Source organism: Talpa occidentalis, unplaced genomic scaffold, assembly GCF_014898055.3.
Source record: "Talpa occidentalis isolate TD23 unplaced genomic scaffold, MPIMG_talOcc4v2.1 talOcc4.16, whole genome shotgun sequence".
Classification (NCBI taxonomy): Eukaryota; Metazoa; Chordata; class Mammalia; order Eulipotyphla; family Talpidae; genus Talpa; species Talpa occidentalis.
Window position 1 is genome coordinate 26,887,961 of NW_023601653.1, and position 17,590 is coordinate 26,905,550.

Here is a 17,590-nt window from a genome sequence, read left to right on the forward strand (position 1 = left end):
AGTTTAATTCAAGTTAAATTAATCTACCTATGTAAATATTCTTTAGACACAACAATTGTATTATACCATTAATTCTAATTCTTTAATAAAAATACCTATTTATGTAAAAGTCTCTCTTATGCAATTTCTGTTTTTAGAGACTGTAAAGTGAATATTGATGTTGGCAAATATCTTGAACCCTGTAACCAGAGTTCCATCATTTTATACCAAAGTAAATCAAATCCCCAAAGACTAAATATTTTTTGTTTCCTTTTATCATTGTGATTAAATATCACTTATATCTCAGGCATTTGTAATATCCTCCAATTACAATCTCATTTTATTGGTTACGAAACTTGACTGCTATAAAACAATTCTAGTGTCCGGTTTTTCTACAGACCCTGGCATATGGAGATATGAACCATGAATGGATTGGAAATGAATGGCTTCCTAGCCTGGGGTTACCTCAATACAGAAGTTATTTTATGGAGTGCTTGGTAGATGCAAGAATGTTAGATCATCTAACAAAAAAAGATCTCCGTGTGCATTTAAAAATGGTGGATAGCTTCCATCGGTAGGTTTTTTTCCAAATAATTAAAGTGAAACAATAAATAATGTATATATTACTAAAACAAAAATAGATGTTCAGGAAATAGAGCAAAAGTACTATTTGAAACATCTGTGTACATCTACTTCACAAAATATTTTTATGCAGCTAATGCAAAACTAATGTAAATTTTTGTACAATATTGTATGAATAAAGCTTATGAAAACATACATGCATAAAATTCTTCTCAGACAGCATAAATTTTTGCTGTACCTTTAGAAAATTCCATATTTGTTATTTAGATTTGTTTATTATATTGGAAAATTATTTTTGTAATGAAATTGCTTTAGGTCTATAAATACATCTGATTATAAATTAAAAAATTAAAAATATGGAAAATATCTTGAGAAAGAGTTCTTTTCTGAAAAAACATATTTGTGTTTTTTGTTTGTTTGTTTTTATATAAACCTTTTAGTGCTTTTGCTTATTTGTGCATTTTAATTTTCAGGACAAAATTATTGAATGGGTTATGACAAAGTTGTGAGGACGCAGATGAATAAAATGCAACCATTTTTTCATGTAGCAAAATATCTTTGTAGGTTACATGAAAAATGTCATTTGGATTACTGTTATTTCATATGTAGTTCATTTTGATGATAAATGAGTAAATATAAATCTATTCACTTGGGAAACTATTGGTTATATCTTGTCCACATTTAGTTAATGAATGATATGAAAATGGTAGAAAAATTAGATATGTTGATGACATAAAGCAAAGATAAAGAGATAATAAATAGTACTCTTCTGTTAAATTTATGGAGCTATTTTTAATCTTAATGCAATAGATACACTCCTAGATTAAATTTAGTACAGATAAATATAACAGTTTTTGAAAAAAAACATTAAAATACTGGTTAGGCAATCCATGACTTAAAGGTGTTCAAGTGAAGATGATTTGTTACTTTTAGTTGACACCAAAATACCAGTTTTTGTTAGTGGGTTGACAGTGCATATTTACATTGTGTTTATTGGCAGGGACAAAAGTCCTACTATATGGTGAGATGACAATAAGAAATTATTAATTTATAGATATTAAAATGATAAAAGTGGTGGAAAGGTGAAGAAATTAAAGATACCTATCTTGGATAAGAGAACTTTTAGATGTTTTCTTATGTTGTAATATTGTTATATAATGCAAACATAACATTTGCCTTGTTAAATGTGCATATTTCTCATTCAGATAGGTATAAATACTAGGGTGAGTGATTTCTATTCAATAGAAAAAAAAACAACTTTTATGTCATTTTCTGGGGCATATACATTGTAAAGTAGTGAATTTCCTGTTACTGAACATTTTAGCCTCTCAAACTTTGTGTGGTTGCAGTAGACTTGAAATACTGGAATATTTGATGACATAATTCTTGATTCCAATTCACTAGGTTGACTTTTATTTGCTTTATTATTTTAGTAGAAATGATTAATACAGTAAGCAAGTTTTCCTTTTTGAAAAATAAAAATTGCTCAAACATCAGTGCTCTTACTGGTTCTGGAATGTATACTAGCTTGTCTCTAGGTTATGCCTAGCTCTTCATATTATATTCCCTTGTCTTCTCAGCCCAGTTTTCCATTTCACACATATCCTCTTTACAGCACAGTCTCATTTTCTATATTAAAGCCTGGCAGAAATTAACCAAGAACTATTGGTTTCACCCCAAGATGCCTTATGCCTATGATGGTTATTTTATCAGAATAACTGATATCCCATTGAATTAGCTTCCTGGGACAGTCATAAAATATTACAAACTAGATACCTATAAAACAAATTTATTTTCCCATAGTTATTGAATTTAAAAATTCAAGATCATGATTTTAGCAGGATTGGTTTCTTCTCTTTGGCTTGCTGATTGTACCCTCACCACAGGCTCCCTCGCTCTTTCTCCTCTGTGTGCAAGTCAGTGACCTATCTCTTTGTGTGCAAGATTTCCTCTTCCAAGGACACTAGTCAAGATGATTAAGGATAACCCTAACGCCTTATTTTAATGCCATTACCTCCTTTCAGACCCTATCTCCAAATACAGCAACATTCTGAAGTAAATTCTGAAGTATTTGGAGTTATACCTTCAAATTAGGAATCTTGGGGAACAAAATTCAGCCCACACAGAGCACCCTCTTAAATGTATATTATTTTCCAATTTCCTTTGACTCTGAGACATTGAACTCAACATTGTTTTCTTAAAATTGCACAGTTTAGAAAAGCATCTAACACTTCTGTGTCCAGTGTCATCATATCTAGCTTGGTCTATATTTCTGAACTCTTAAGAAGTCAGTAATTATTAATGTTCTTTACTCATGACACCTAGATACTCTTTTTTCTCTTACCACTGTTCCACATACTTAGCTAATCTCACCAAGTATTCTCATTTCTGGACGTCTCTGATATCTGGGTTTTCCTTTCATGCTCATGCTAGTTGTCCTTACACTAACCCTTATTTTGGCAGTATTGATCCCTTAATTAATTTTCTTGTCCCCTAAGATTATCTATTTACCCATGTCCTATTTGGGTACCAAATTATGCTTCCTCAAGCAAAAACTTTTAATTTCTTTCTCCTGTGGAAATTGTCCAGTAATGATCACCTTCATGTATTCCCATTTAGACTAAATGAGAGGCTTTCCTTAATAAAATGCAAGTCTTCATATGTAATCATATTTCTCTTACTTCCTAGCATGAATTTTCAGGTCTAGATGTACATTTCACTATCACCACTTTTAACAGTTCATCTGCAATCTTATGTTTCTGATACTCCATTTTCTTTAACATCTTTTTTTTTTTTTTTTGCTAAATTATCCTTTAAAGATCCATTTTCTGCTCTTCCACAATGTCCTTTCCACACAAGTCTGCTGACTTGTTCCTTTCATATACTTCCTTACTTTAGAGGTATTGGCTATTCATTATAGTATTTAGTTATCTTATTATTTAACTAACTCAAGTTTTTATGCCATTTTTCTTATAAACTTCAGAAAAAGATAACAGTTTTTATTCATTCCTCCCTGTACTCTGTAAAATCTTTTCAAATGAGTCAAAATTCACTTGTCTGAAAATAATGTAGAAATAGCCTAATGGAAGACTAAGACATATGGATACACAACATGATTCACGATTATTCTAACATTATTCTCATATTGAAAATAGTTTTTTCTACTCTGTAGAGCAGCATGTGCTTAGAATAACTATGATTTTATTTCCTACCAGTATTTAAAGATTAAATTTCAAGTGTAATTTATTAACCTTTTACCCTAAGAAGTTGTGCATAGTGTTGACTATATTTTATCAAAAACAGTCATTCATCTGTTAAGTAAATTCAATGTGTGTTCTTCTTTTAAAAATATAATGACAGAACAAGTTTACAGTATGGAATTATGTGCTTAAAAAGGTTGAATTATGACAGAAAAGAGCTGGAAAGAAGACGAGAAGCAAGTCAACATGAAATAAAAGGTAATGTGTTTTTTTCCTCATATGAAATGCCTTTCTCTGTGGGTTTTAGCTTTCACTTTTATGCAACTAAAGTGTAACAGAGGTCATTAAATAACAGAGTATTCAACTAGAATAGTATCTTCATTATTTTGTTTTCTTTAACTTTCTGATTAAAACACAGAAGTATATCATTACACTATTAGGTGACTATCTCAGGGGATATTCTTGACTGTTTTAATTGATATTTATTCCTTGGAAATTCTTAATTATACATTCAGCTTTTTCATAAAGATGCCTCCATGTAGATATTTCTGTCAAACTTTAAATAGAACATTCTCATTATGACTCAGAGAAACATGGTATATAATTTATTTTTAGCAGTTTATCTTTGGTTTGAATTTTATTTCTGTGCCCAGAAATTTTATTTTTGTAATTTAGCTACAGAATTTTATAGGGATTTTATGTAGACATTATATAGGGTTTTTTCCCCTATAAATGAAACTAATATATTATTATTTTTAGCTAGAAATGATTTTAAGAGCATTGCTAATTGCTGCAACTATTATGTATACCAATGTGTTTGAGTTGAATGACAAGAAAAAGTTGAATTGATACTGATGTATTAGAAAAGTACTGTATTTAGAAATTGATCATCTAAATGTTGAGGTGTAGCTTAATATACAGCGGAAAGAAATGTTCAGAAAATAATTGTTAAGTCCTTTATTTTTGTTATTGCTGTTGAAGGAAAATTTAATTATTTTTAAAAGAATATTTAATGGCATATAATGTATCTACAAGCCTTTTTTGTAAAAATCATTACTTAATTTATGTTCATATATATATTTTTATTTTTATTGAGGTAATGTTACTTTACAACAGTGTATATGATTTAGAGGCTTAAGTTCACACTCTTCAGATATATGTTCCACACTGCACACAAATTATATTTTTCAAAGGAAATAGAACAACTACTGAAGGAAAATTATTAAAATAAGGAATACTTTGAATACATACAAAATAAACCATCAGTTATATTTCCATTTCCTGTTTTCCAAGAGTTCATTGGTGGAAGTATTTCATCAAATTTAATAGTTTTTTTAATATTCTAATTATTCAAAATTAGGCATAAGTCTCTGTTTTCATCTTCCTTTGGAGGTTACTTTATGCAAGTAATATATAGTACGTATTAACCTACCCCCACATTAAAGTTTAGCTGCAGTTTATTCCTTATTTAAAATAGCTATACTTAACTTCTGTGCTTCTCATTTGTGTTAAATAATCAGCAATCACATTTATCTTTCACAGTTCTTAGACATTGCATTAGTTCTAGGATAGTGAACTTGAATGCATGTGAAGGTGATTAGTTAAAAATATTTTTCTGTATATGATTCATTGGGGAGTAAATAGACACACTATGCATTTTATGTAACACTTCATTTGACTTATTTAGAATCAGGAAAGTTTTTCCATTATCAAAATTGGGTTTTTTGATTTCACTTCATTTTTGGGCCCAAGGGAATTTCAAATACTTTTCAGTACATTGTTTTTCAGTTGAATTAAAATTTGGAAAATAATTGCCAAAGAAATCTGTGCTTGACCTAAAAACCTACCCATGTCTATTTTTCCCCATGATATACCACTTCCTAGTTTTCTTTCCAAAGTATTTTTCCCCAATCAGATTTTATTTTGCCTGGTCTTGCCACATAGAATGCTTCATATACAGAGAGATGAGATGAAAAGGTGAGGAATTTCACATTTGGCCCTACACCAAATATGATAATATTTGGCATTTGCTGGTTAGAACGTAGTCCTGGGGGGTGGGGGGGAACTGCCATTGTTCACTTTGATTATATATAAGACAACTCCGTATGATAAGAATGTGTAAGAGATGACCTGTTTTCTATAACCAATCTGATGGCATTTACAGGAATAACTTGACTGTGACTAGGGGTTTCTGTTATTATATGAAGTGTTAATTAACCTTGACCTTAATAAATGGCTTTCTAAAATGAAGAAACCATGTGAATATCAAGAATGTACTAGCATTTAATGTGTTGCTAGGAAACAATCAACACTGAGCGCTAGTCACTTATGTTTAGGTCAAGAGGATCTCTACCAAGCTCTGAAGTCAGGGCATAAATTATGCTTGGAAATAGATTTTTAGAATGGGATCTGACTTACAAAATTGAAAAAGCTAGTTGAATCAATAAGTTGTTATTTGAAGACAATAAAGAGCAACTGAAACACCTAGGCTTGAGAGGCTAAGACCCTGGATAAAAGATAAATGTGTTGAGGTAAGCCTGTCTCTAGCTACTACTTTTCTCTGACTCAAAGAACAGAGAGAGAAAACTATAATTTAGAGGGGCCAATGCTGCCAGGTCTTGAAGAATCAAGATCTTGAGAAAAAAGGAAATAACTAAATTGACAGTTTGCAACCTTCCTTGTGAGGCATTTGTGGACTCCCAAGAAGCATGGTATAAGAAGCTAAAAACTGGACAGAAAACAGAAGCCAAAGAGTAAGGAACCTGAGCAGAGCCCTTGGCAATCTCATGATAACAGAGTAAAAAATTCTGAAATCAGAATCACCAATATAAGCTTTCTTTGGAGATCTCTGAAGGGCACACTTATATCAAATTTTCAACTGTAGAGTCAGTAAATTGTGGTATATTCATTCATGGAATATTATATAGCAATGAAAATAAACAAGCTACTGCTCTCTACATGATATGCATAAACTCAATCCTGAATGAAAGACACAGGCACAAAAGTATATATCATTTCATTTATTAGAAAGCTAAAAATTAAAGCAAAACTAATCTCTGGTGGGATTAGTCAGGGCATTGTTTACTGGTGTGCTGAAGACCTTGACTGAAAAGGGATGTCAGGGCTCCTCAGTGGGACAGGCTATCACTTTACTGCTCTAAAGCTATGATCCAGAAAAATTTTACTTAATTATACATGAATAAATTAGGACAAATCAGTAATAATTTTAAAAAGTTAAAGCAATATATAAAGTCTACTTCCCTTCCTCCTCCACCCCCTAAATACTATTCTGACCATTGCAGATAATGAAATGGAGAAAAATAAATAGCTGAAGTAAAAAAAATTAACCAAAATACTCTATTTTTTCTGAAAATGTTTAATAATTTCATTCAGAAAGGAGAAAAGATAACTAGAAAACTTAGATTCCTGGTGGTAGTTCACTATGGGTTTAATTTTCCTTTCTACAGAATTGGAGAAAAAAGCCATTTGTTAAGTTCCATTGAACTCTTTCTTCTCCAGGGACCATTCTAGTCCTTCTGACAATTTTAATGTTTTTTTTCTATAGCATTCTATAGAACTCTTAATAGAAAGAAATGGGGGGAAATTGACTGAAGTATACTTTGATATATTTTGGAGTAAAAAAGGCATATATAGAATTTTTCTCTAAACATTTTAGTTTACAAAATAAAATTCAGAGTTTTTTATACCTCAATAAAATTCTACTTTCAACCTAAAAGGAAAAACAACTATGACTTTTGATCGAGAACTTGAATTTTCCATTAGTATGTGATTGAAAAGTAATGAATTGACAAACTAGTAGCAAGGGAATCTATTGGGTCCCTGATCTTATTGTTCTGTTTTCTTTTACTATTGTTTCAGGTTAAAAAAGTTTCTTCTAGATGCTCTGCAATATTTAAGCAGTGGTTAGTAAACACTTCTGATAAAAACCATGTTATGTTCCTATTTGCACCCCCCCCACCCCAAGAGCTATGTATCAAGACAAGTGAGGAATGTCCCCCTCTGGTGGTAGAAACACCAAACTTCAGACAGAAATGAGAGCTCTTGAATGAAAACACAGGCATTGTGTACCATGAAATGAAGTGCTGTCGTTTCAGTGTAACACACACTCTGGAAATAATAACCTTTCCTAGACTAAAAGTTGAAAATACTAGTTATTAGAACAACAAATACATGAAACACAAGAGGGGCAGGTGCATAGATGCTGACCTGACCAGACACCCAGGGCTCATCCCAGCCAGTAGTTTTGTTTATTTAAGCAAAATATTGCAGCCTAAAATAATGCACCTCTTTTCCTAGATGTGTTGGTGTGGAGCAATGATCGAGTTATTCGTTGGATACAAGCAATTGGTCTTCGAGAATATGCGAATAATATTCTTGAGAGTGGTGTACATGGCTCCCTTATAGCCCTGGATGAGAACTTCGACTACAGCAGCTTAGCTTTATTATTACAGATTCCAACACAGAACACCCAGGCAAGCCCCTTTGTGCTGTAGTTGCACTGTGTCCTGGTTTATGGAATGAAAAGCTAAACTTTCAGGGAATAAAAAACATGGTTGTGTGTACATGATTCCGAATGACAGTTAGCTCAACCTTTGCAGTATGTCACTGGGGCTTTAATTTCATGCTACTGGATTTCTAGTCAAAACAAAATAAAAAAAAAAAATTAGCAGGAAGGGATTTAGAGATTTTGTGGTTGAACCTCCCATCTGAATGCCAGATTCTCCCAAACAATATCCCTGACAGATGGCCTTCAGTCTCTGCCTCTCTGAAAGGCAGTCATTTCTCTTTCCCTGTCATGTCTGAATTTTATAGACAATTAGCACTGGGTATATGGTGATCCCCAAACCTAGATAATAATTTGAATCAACAGAGTTATTTCAAAATGCAAAATAAAACCTGCAGACTATATTGCAGGTCAAAGAAATCAGATATCAAGAGATAGGATACAAGAATCCTAATATCTAAAATTTCCCCAAGTGGTGATCATTGGCCAGATGTGAGAACTACTTGTATAGACTTGATAAAATAATTGGTGATCAACTTCACACATATTTACACATATTTCAAAGTTTATGTAAAATAATTCAGTTGGAATAAAGTCACAAAGTAAAATCAAAAGTCCTTGACCTCAGACAGTACTTAAGGGTTTCTCCCAAGTGTTCACAAACAGAAAATTGCCCTGCCATGTATTTTTGTACTTATGCCTATGATCTATAGTGTTTATAGACATGAAGGACTAAAAACTTAAAATAATCCCATCAATTAAATATGGTTTGAATGCCTTCCTATATATATAAAATCATGATTTTTTCTTTAAATAAATTGTGCTTTGGAATGGTAACTTTAATTTCATGTCAACAGGCAAGGCAGATTCTTGAAAGGGAATACAATAACCTCCTGGCACTAGGAACTGAAAGGCGACTGGATGAGGTAAGTCCTTAGCTATCATTTAAAGGGGATCTTAGAGAATATAAGAAAAATGGCTCTCAAGTAACAATACTCAGAAATTAATCGGATGCTTGTTCTGTGGATAAGATCTAGAATTTCTCCCAACATTATTCTTAAATATTAAATTTTATTACCTACTTGATTTTGAAAAAAAATTTATGAATTCATAAATATCATATCAGTAGTTAGAAGCATTAAGGAGTAATCAAAAACAGCCTTCTTTATTTTCAGGACTGTGACTTCAAAGTAATGCCGAGCAGCAGGTTTTTGAAAAATACAAGCATCGATAACATTCATCCTGATAAATTCAGCTTTTTATTAAGGAATGTGCCTATTTCTCCTATATCAACATATCTTAACAGGAAATTTTAGGATATTAAAACGAGGAGAAAACTTGTTTTTAAAAAAGTGAAGGATTCTCGTTGTTTTAGATATCAATATTAAGTTTTCATTAAAAACATCTTTACAGACATAGGATTTGAAATACATATAGAGTAAGAATTCCAATACATAATATAGTCATTTTTCATGATTTGGAAAATAACAAGCATGTACACAGCCTTTGAGATGAAAAGATATAATGGGCGTTTGCAGTCCCTGTGCACTGATAGTATAGTTTTTTTTAATTTTTTATATTTTTTAAAGATTTATTTTTTTTATACAAGAGCTGGGGTACAGGCCAGAGGCGTGGAAGGGCGAGAGGACCCACCAGAGACAGAGCAGGGACCAGAACAGGTAGAAGAACCGAAATACACTGCTGAGGGGAGCAGCTGGCGAGACAGGAGAGGTCTGCCACGCCATATGGGAACCTTGCCGGCCGGCCAGGATCGAACCCGCACTGCAGAGGCCGCAGACAGCCTCACAGCGCCGCGCTCAACCCTCTGCGCCACTGGGGAGGACCTGATAGTATAGATTTTAATAGAGCTTCTGAGTTTATTACAGGGTCTTTCTGGAAAACGTAGGAAGGAAACTTGAGCATAATGTGGAAAATGCTCAGATGCATAATTCTGTGTTGCAAAATGCAAGTTTTCATTGGCTATAAAGACATTAATTTAACTGGTTGTATAGATGAACCCAGCAAATCTTAAAATGATGCAATATTTCCGCATTCTAATAAGCAGAGCATATCTTGTTACTCTTTGTGGAAATTATAGATAAACTCAACAGTCTTTTCATTTTATACATTTTAAAGGAAAAGTTTTATTAGGAAAAGGAGAAAGAAAAAGAGAAGCACTGTGTAGTCACAGGCAGGCAGGAAAAAACTGTGCGGTCTTGACCTTAGCTAACTTCCTATAAACTAGTACTGCTGTCCAATCACAGAAAGATACTTTATAAAAACTGTTCATACTTAAGGGCCTCCCTGGTGGCGCAGCGGTTGAGCGCTGGGTTGTGAAGCTGCCCGCGGCCTCTGCGACGCAGGTTCGATCCCCGGCTGCTCCCCGGCCACCAGAGGAGGGTCCCACATGGCGCGCAGACCTCTCCTGCCGCCCGCTGCTCCCCTCAGCAGTGTACTTCGGTCCTTCTGCCTGCTCTGCTCCCCGCTCTGGCTCTGGTGAATTCTCTCACCCTCCCGCGCTTCTGACTGTACCCAGTGCATGTATAAACAAACAAACAAACAAATAAATAAAAACATGCCTCTATAAAAAATTATTTAAAAAAAAAAAAACTGTTCATACTTAATTGATTTATAATTTGATTATCTTCTTAGTTCTTATTCAGAGTTGTTAAGTCAAGATGGTTTGCATAAACTCATATACTTTTAAATACAATTATTCACCTCCCTTAAAAGTTGCAAAGGGGGGGCCTCCCTGGTGGCACAAGGGGTTAAGTTGCAGCACTATGAAGCTATCTGCAAGCCACTGTAGCACAAGTTTGATCCCCAGCCAGCCAGGGAGCTACCCACATGGCCCAGCAGACCTCTCCTGACTCGCCCGCTGCTCCCCTCAGCAGTGTATTTCAGTCAATCCCCCTCTTCTGTTTCCCAGTCTGTCTGTGGTGAATCCTCTCACCCCCTGCACCTCTGGCCTGTACCCCAGTTCTTGTATGCATAAATAAATAAATCTTTAAAAAAAAATTGAATTTGTGCAGGTACTTTGGGTGTGTACAAAGTGGGAAGAGATTATATCATTAAGGTACAATGCATCAACCAACAGAATTACATTTATAAAACAACAGTTAGTTACATTATGCTTTTAGTGGCATCTAAAGAGCATATATATTAATTGAAAGACTGTGTCTAGCTTGCATGGGTTTGTTGACAAATCACAAGCTAATTCTTTATCAGCTGAAATGTAATGTGGCAGCTTTAGTGTTTCTCACACAGAATGTGATAGTCTCCCATAGGAGCCAGGCTGTGGCACACATAGATTTCCCAAATCATAACTCCTTGTATTTATAAAAGCAAATTAGTGAAATAATGATTCAAATACAATTTGCTCAACAATTTATTCAACTAAGTATATTGTCTCATACTATGAACTCAGTAAACATGAATTCAGTAATCAAGAATATCCAATGCTCTTTTTGGAGGAAACATTGAGTCTTTATTTTATGTTTTTAAAGATATTACTTTTATTTATTTATTTATTTATTTATTTATTTATTTATTTATTTATTTATTTATTTATTTTGTGGGACCCTCGCTGGTGGCCGGGGATCAAACTGGCGCTGCAGAGGCTGCAGGCAGCCTCGCATCCCAGCACTCAAACGCTGCGCCACCAAGGGAGGCCCCAAGATGTTACTTTTATAGATGGCAATGTTTAGGTTTGATTTTATTTGAAAATTTTTATAGAAACATTTGTTTCATATCTCCTGCAAGCAACAGAACTTTTAATATAAAGCATAATATTCCATATGTAAACTTTACAATTTAAATAATCAGTATTACATGCTCTTAAGCATGCGGTAGTGAGCACCTGTGTGAAAGCACCACTTACCTGTTTTTATTACATGAAATCATCACTTTATTCTGGCAGAATGATGACAAGAATTTCAGGCGTGGATCAACCTGGAGAAGGCAATTTCCTCCGCGTGAAGTGCACGGAATCAGCATGATGCCTGGGTCTTCAGAAACATTACCGGCTGGGTTTAGATTAACCACCACATCTGGGCAGTCAAGGAAAATGACACCGGATGGTACAGTAGATTTGCTTTATTGCTTATGAAATAAAACGCTTGTTTAGCAAAGGCTGGTATCATTCTCTGAGCTTGCACAACTTTCTGGAATTTATTCTTAAGTTGGTTTGCTCTGCTTGAAGTTTACTTTGCTTTCATCAAAAACCAGACTCTTGTAGATTGCTAATGCATGCATTCATAGCATTTTATTCACATTAAAAAAGTAATTTATCTGAAAAAGGACAATTTTGGCTAATGTCCACATCTAGAAGAACAATAAACATATGCATGATTTGTGTTTTTTTACTCTTCTATTTCCAAAGAAAAGTTCTTTAGTTAGAGGTTGGATTTGGCTGAAATTTCCATAGAAATGAAAATTAACTCCACTGTCTCCCTACATGTTTGAATATTGCAGGTTTTATATTTCATCTTAGAAACTCAGACTCATCAGATAGTTTCACCTCTGACCAGGGCAGAAGGCCTTAAATAAACAAGCACAACCATGAGAAGAGAATTAAACAAACACAAAATCAACAGTGATTTCCCAATTAACATTTCCTTCTGTGGACATTAGTCTGTGTCACATACTGTTCAAAGGAAATCAGCCACACAGGCAGAGAGACAACTTTCAAGTTGTTAGTTATGTTATTTCTACTTGGTAGGCATTGAAAAACCAATACTTCCACTATTTTATTAAGACAATCACCTACAATCATTAATTCTATTCCAGGATATAGTTATCATGGCTCTTAAAATTACTGCCAATGTAAATCATGATCTTTGACTGACATTTCTTCTAACTTTTTTTTTTTAAGTAGTGCAGATTTTTTTTTTAAAGATTTATTTATTTATTTATACAAGCACTGGGTACAGTCAGAAGCACAGGAGGGTGAGAGAATTCACCAGAGCCAGAGTGGGGAGCAGAGCAGGCAGAAGGACCGAAGTACACTGCTGAGGGGAGCAGTGGGCGGCAGGAGAGGTCTGCGTGCCATGTGGGACCCTCCTCCGGTGGCCGGGGAGCAGCCGGGGATCAAACTGGCGCTGCAGAGGCTGCGGGGCAGCTTCGCAACCCAGCGCTCAACCGCTGCGCCACCGGGGAGGCCCTCTTCTATCTTTTTGATATTATGGAACATGTTAGCAAAATTCATGAGGAATTTAACATGATAAAAATTAGTGTAGAACTTCTGTAATCCTTGGAGGGGAAAATACTCACCATACTGAATTCTTTGTAAGAGCAAGCTTTCCTTCAAAAACAGCACAACACTGGGAAGCTGCTCTTAGTACAGATTTCCTCTAAAGAGGAGTACAAGACAATTCAAAAGCTCACCTGGTCACACTGGAATACACATTCATAAGTAACTTGGTCTAGAGAAAAAGAATGTAAGTGGCTTCTAGCTGAGAGAAAGAAGATCTACTAATACGTCAGGATCCCTTCAGGCCGGAAAAGAAATCTTTCTCATCTGAAATTCTGTACTCCATCATCCGAGTCACTCTAAAGCCCTTTTCTCATTTGCAGTTGCCTCATCAAGACTGCAGAGGTTAGACAACTCCACTGTTCGCACATACTCATGCTGACAAGCCACTCAAAGGAGTCAGCACTGACTTGCTGTGAGTAGTTTTCCTTGGCTGACAAAAACAAGCCTCCAAAAAAATGGAAACTTCATAGATTAGTAAATCTCCAGCATACTCTGGGGTGACTTAGCAGTAGAGATATGCAATAACCCCTTTGAGTTGCTAGCGGGTGGAAAAGGAATCTTCAGACTGTAACTCTAGGAAGTCCTGTCACTGCCTGTCTGCTACGGTATAAGGTCGAGCCTTTGGAGGCCTGTCATTTTCTTCTTACACATTAGTGGGTTTCTAACACATGGTCTTTTACATTCTAGCAGTATTTTCTATTGATGCACATAAGCATATATTAATGGGAGTTGGATTTTAGGGAATAGTAAACTTTTAAGTGAATATTTTTTATAGAGGAAGCTAAAGTAGATAGTTATTTTAGTAGGTACACGGAATCAAATAGTGGCAGACAGGAAGATGAGATGAGGTGGTTTCATTTTAAAAGCAATCTATAACTGAAAGTTTTGAACTTCTAGTATATTGTTTTTCATCAGTGTGATATATCTTTGTTGAAAACAAATACGAATTTTGAGTGTCTGGGGCTTTTATCATAGGAACAAAATGAAAGTACTTTGTAAGAACGGTGGATGAGACCAACATTAAGCCCTGACATATAATAATAAGTTATAAGGCATTTGTATTTAGAGAAATACTAGTTGTTGGACTCTACTTCCAAAGCCATATAAAAATGGAATCTTATTTTTAAAGCCTTAATAGTAAAACTGTGGCTTGCTAGATTATAAATGTCAGTTGCGTATAAAATGTTTTTTCCCCCAAAAGTACTTTACCAAAATTACCATTTACAATGAATTTATGTCTTGGAAAAAGAATTTTTAAGAGAAATATTTAGATCCAAATATGTGCACAGGATGGGGAAAGGAAGCAGTTATAAGCGGAGGAACAGCTCATCTTGTGCTGTTTATTCATTGCCTTGAACTGAAAGCTCCATGCAATGTATTGTTGGTCTGTGCGGCCTAATCTGAGTGTTAGTTGCCTGATTTGAGTCACTATTTGAAGCTGCTGCTGATAAAACAAAAAGCTTTCAGATAAGAGATTTAATTTCAGAATGTAAAACCCTAACATTAAAAATATAATTGCGGTGTACAATTTGGCATCTAATTAGGCATGATCGAAAGTATAAAATGATTTGGCTAAATAAGAGGCTTTCCAAAATACTGTTTGTAATAGCTTCTACATGTAACATAATTTCCCAGCAACTGAATACTTCACTAATTTACAAATGACTATTTAATATGTTGAGTAGTGCTTGCTTCTTAGCTCTTGACTGATGGGTGGAATTACTCTGTAACTATTTGCAGTCTCTATTTTGTGCATGGCATTTTAGTTCATGTTTCCTGATTTTTACCATTCAATTGGATAACAGTATTTATTCACAATAAATGCATCTAGGACAACCAATTTCTATTTTAATGCAACCTTAACCATTTATTAAAATAAATCAGAACATATTCTTTACTGTTTCTTTTGTGACAGAAATAATGTGAGCTTTCCCCAAGTATATTATGACTGGAGAGAGTCAGTGATGTCATATCACGGACCCAGATTTGTTAAAATAATAATTATTATGTTTTTGTTACAACTGAACAGAGGTATCTTTTTAAGAGCCCTAAAAGATTGGAACTGAAATACAAATCTATTCCACAGAAAAGGTCAATTCAAATAAATTTATTACTGAGCAAGTTGTAAATGTTTCAGGACTACTGGCATTTTCTGTGAATACCTTTCTTTATATTACTACTATCCTTTCCACATAGTCAAGCGAATCTTATCTACTAAGCTCACCTACACAAAATTGGAGAAGAGCAGATGTTAATCGCAAACAGCTATTGGTTAGATCCTAGATGACGACGTGCTATTCATTATCTCTTAGGACAGAGCAGGCAGGTTGCATGAACTGCACCAGCAGCAGCAGGGGGGATTTTCTGGCCTGGGATCTTTCAGTGAACTAACGTTGTCCATTAAATATTTTAGATGTCGTCTTTACAGTCTACTCTACCTAAAGTGCACTACCATCTAAGAAGACAAGCAGTGAAAACTTTTGTGAAGACTGAAATCTAAGGAAAAAAACCACAAGTAATGGTTTATTAAGCTGAAAATGGGATTTTGGGGGGAGTCGGATATTACGTTTGATTAGTTTACTACAATTGTAAGAAAATGCTTAAGTCCTTTGAATAAGCATCATCCACATCATAAATTCTGTACAATTGATGCTTTTATGAAATGGAGCCACTTGTTTTCTCATGTTTTATTGTAATATACTAGGCATTTATGTATTACTGTGTATGTATTTCTTTTTAAATGTGTAAGTCTTATGTAAATGGATATAAATATGATTTTTTAAAAAATAAAATATATGGTTCATGGAGTCTCAAGTGCAAACATTTGACAATTCCAAGTACTGTTTGTATTTTACCATCTCACCATTTTTACAGTTTTTGAATCATAGCAGTCAAATCGATATGTTTCCTGGAAGCACGTTTCATGCTTCTACATGTTCTCCTTCAAGTCTGTCAACACTTAAAGCTGAAAACCTGCCTCTGATCATGTAAAAAAAGAATGATTTAACCTGGAACTGGAGCCAAAAATAGACCTTTAAAGGCAATCAGGGATGTCCTATATCTTCAGAAATAGCACTGTGATGGCTTGATCTCCTTTTCAATACAAAACACAGCCAAACTGTTTACAAGAGTCTAAAGCAATTGTTTAAAAAAAAAAAGTTTATAAAGAAAAAAAAAAACATTATCTTCTCCTGTTACCTGTGGACCAAGGGAAAAAAAAAAAAAAAACTTCTTTACTAAGAACCACATGTTCATTCAAATATCTTGAACTGCCAGTCAGCCCTGTTCAGTGAATGTTAACCACTGCAGAGTCTGAGGCTCATTTCCACTGGAAAAAACAAAATCCCAGAAACCCTTCCCTTTTGTCAATGTATCGGGGCATTAGCCAGACTCATGTCTAATGTTATAAGCTTTTAGCCGAGATGGCCTTGCTGTGACTTCCCTGAAGTCAGACTTATCAGAGGAAATAAATGAAAGACAGAATGATTAACATATATAGTGTATAAAAGTATAGAAGAGTAATCTCTTCCCTGTGGCTTTTTTTGGTGGTGTTACTGTTGTTTATTCTTTGTTTATATGGGAGATTTCAGAGTAAAACCTATTTACTAATACCATTTATCTAACTGCTGATTTTCTGCTGCTTGATCTTATTAAGCGCAAGACCTGTCATTAGTAATTTCTTTTTTGTATTTAATTTGCTATGTTTGCACGTACATTACATTTGTTTTGATGTCTATTTTTGTTTAACAGATTCAGTCAAAAGATAATGGTAACAGAAAACCCTCTCCATTGTCAATAAAAAAAAATACTTCCAGTTCTCTGTTTAAGCTTTGTTTTCTAGTCCCATAAAGTTTAATAATTAACTTAGACTTTAATGAAAGTAACTATTTTACTAACTCTCAATATGTTATTTAACAGCAAAAGCAGTCTGCCACAAGAGGGAGTACTAAACTTGCTTATGGGAGTGATGGAAAAGAGCTTTGCCAGTTTATCTGAACATACTGACTTATGACTTATGAAATGTAATCTTATATAGAAACTTTGATTATA

General features: G+C 34.2%; 1 protein-coding gene across 5 annotated transcripts in view; it reads left to right on the plus strand.

Annotated features, from left to right (window-relative positions):
- The window catches only part of PPFIA2 (PTPRF interacting protein alpha 2), a 359,412-nt gene extending 342,064 nt beyond the window's left edge, over window positions 1–17,348 (plus strand). For 2 of the 5 annotated variants that reach the window (XM_054696183.1, XM_054696185.1), the window contains 7 exons: window positions 378–553; window positions 3,922–4,019; window positions 8,079–8,254; window positions 9,144–9,212; window positions 12,206–12,365; window positions 13,861–13,952; window positions 15,954–15,993. In XM_054696183.1, coding sequence (XP_054552158.1) covers window positions 378–553; window positions 3,922–4,019; window positions 8,079–8,254; window positions 9,144–9,212; window positions 12,206–12,365; window positions 13,861–13,919 — 738 coding nt within the window. In that variant the 3' untranslated portion in view covers window positions 13,920–13,952; window positions 15,954–15,993. Of the gene's footprint in view, window positions 1–359; window positions 554–3,921; window positions 4,020–8,078; window positions 8,255–9,143; window positions 9,213–12,205; window positions 12,366–13,860; window positions 13,953–15,953 lie in introns of all 5 variants that reach the window. The other 3 variants (XM_054696184.1, XM_054696186.1, XM_037513924.2) reach the window with 2 other exon arrangements.
- Window positions 17,349–17,590: the final 242 nt, after the last annotated feature.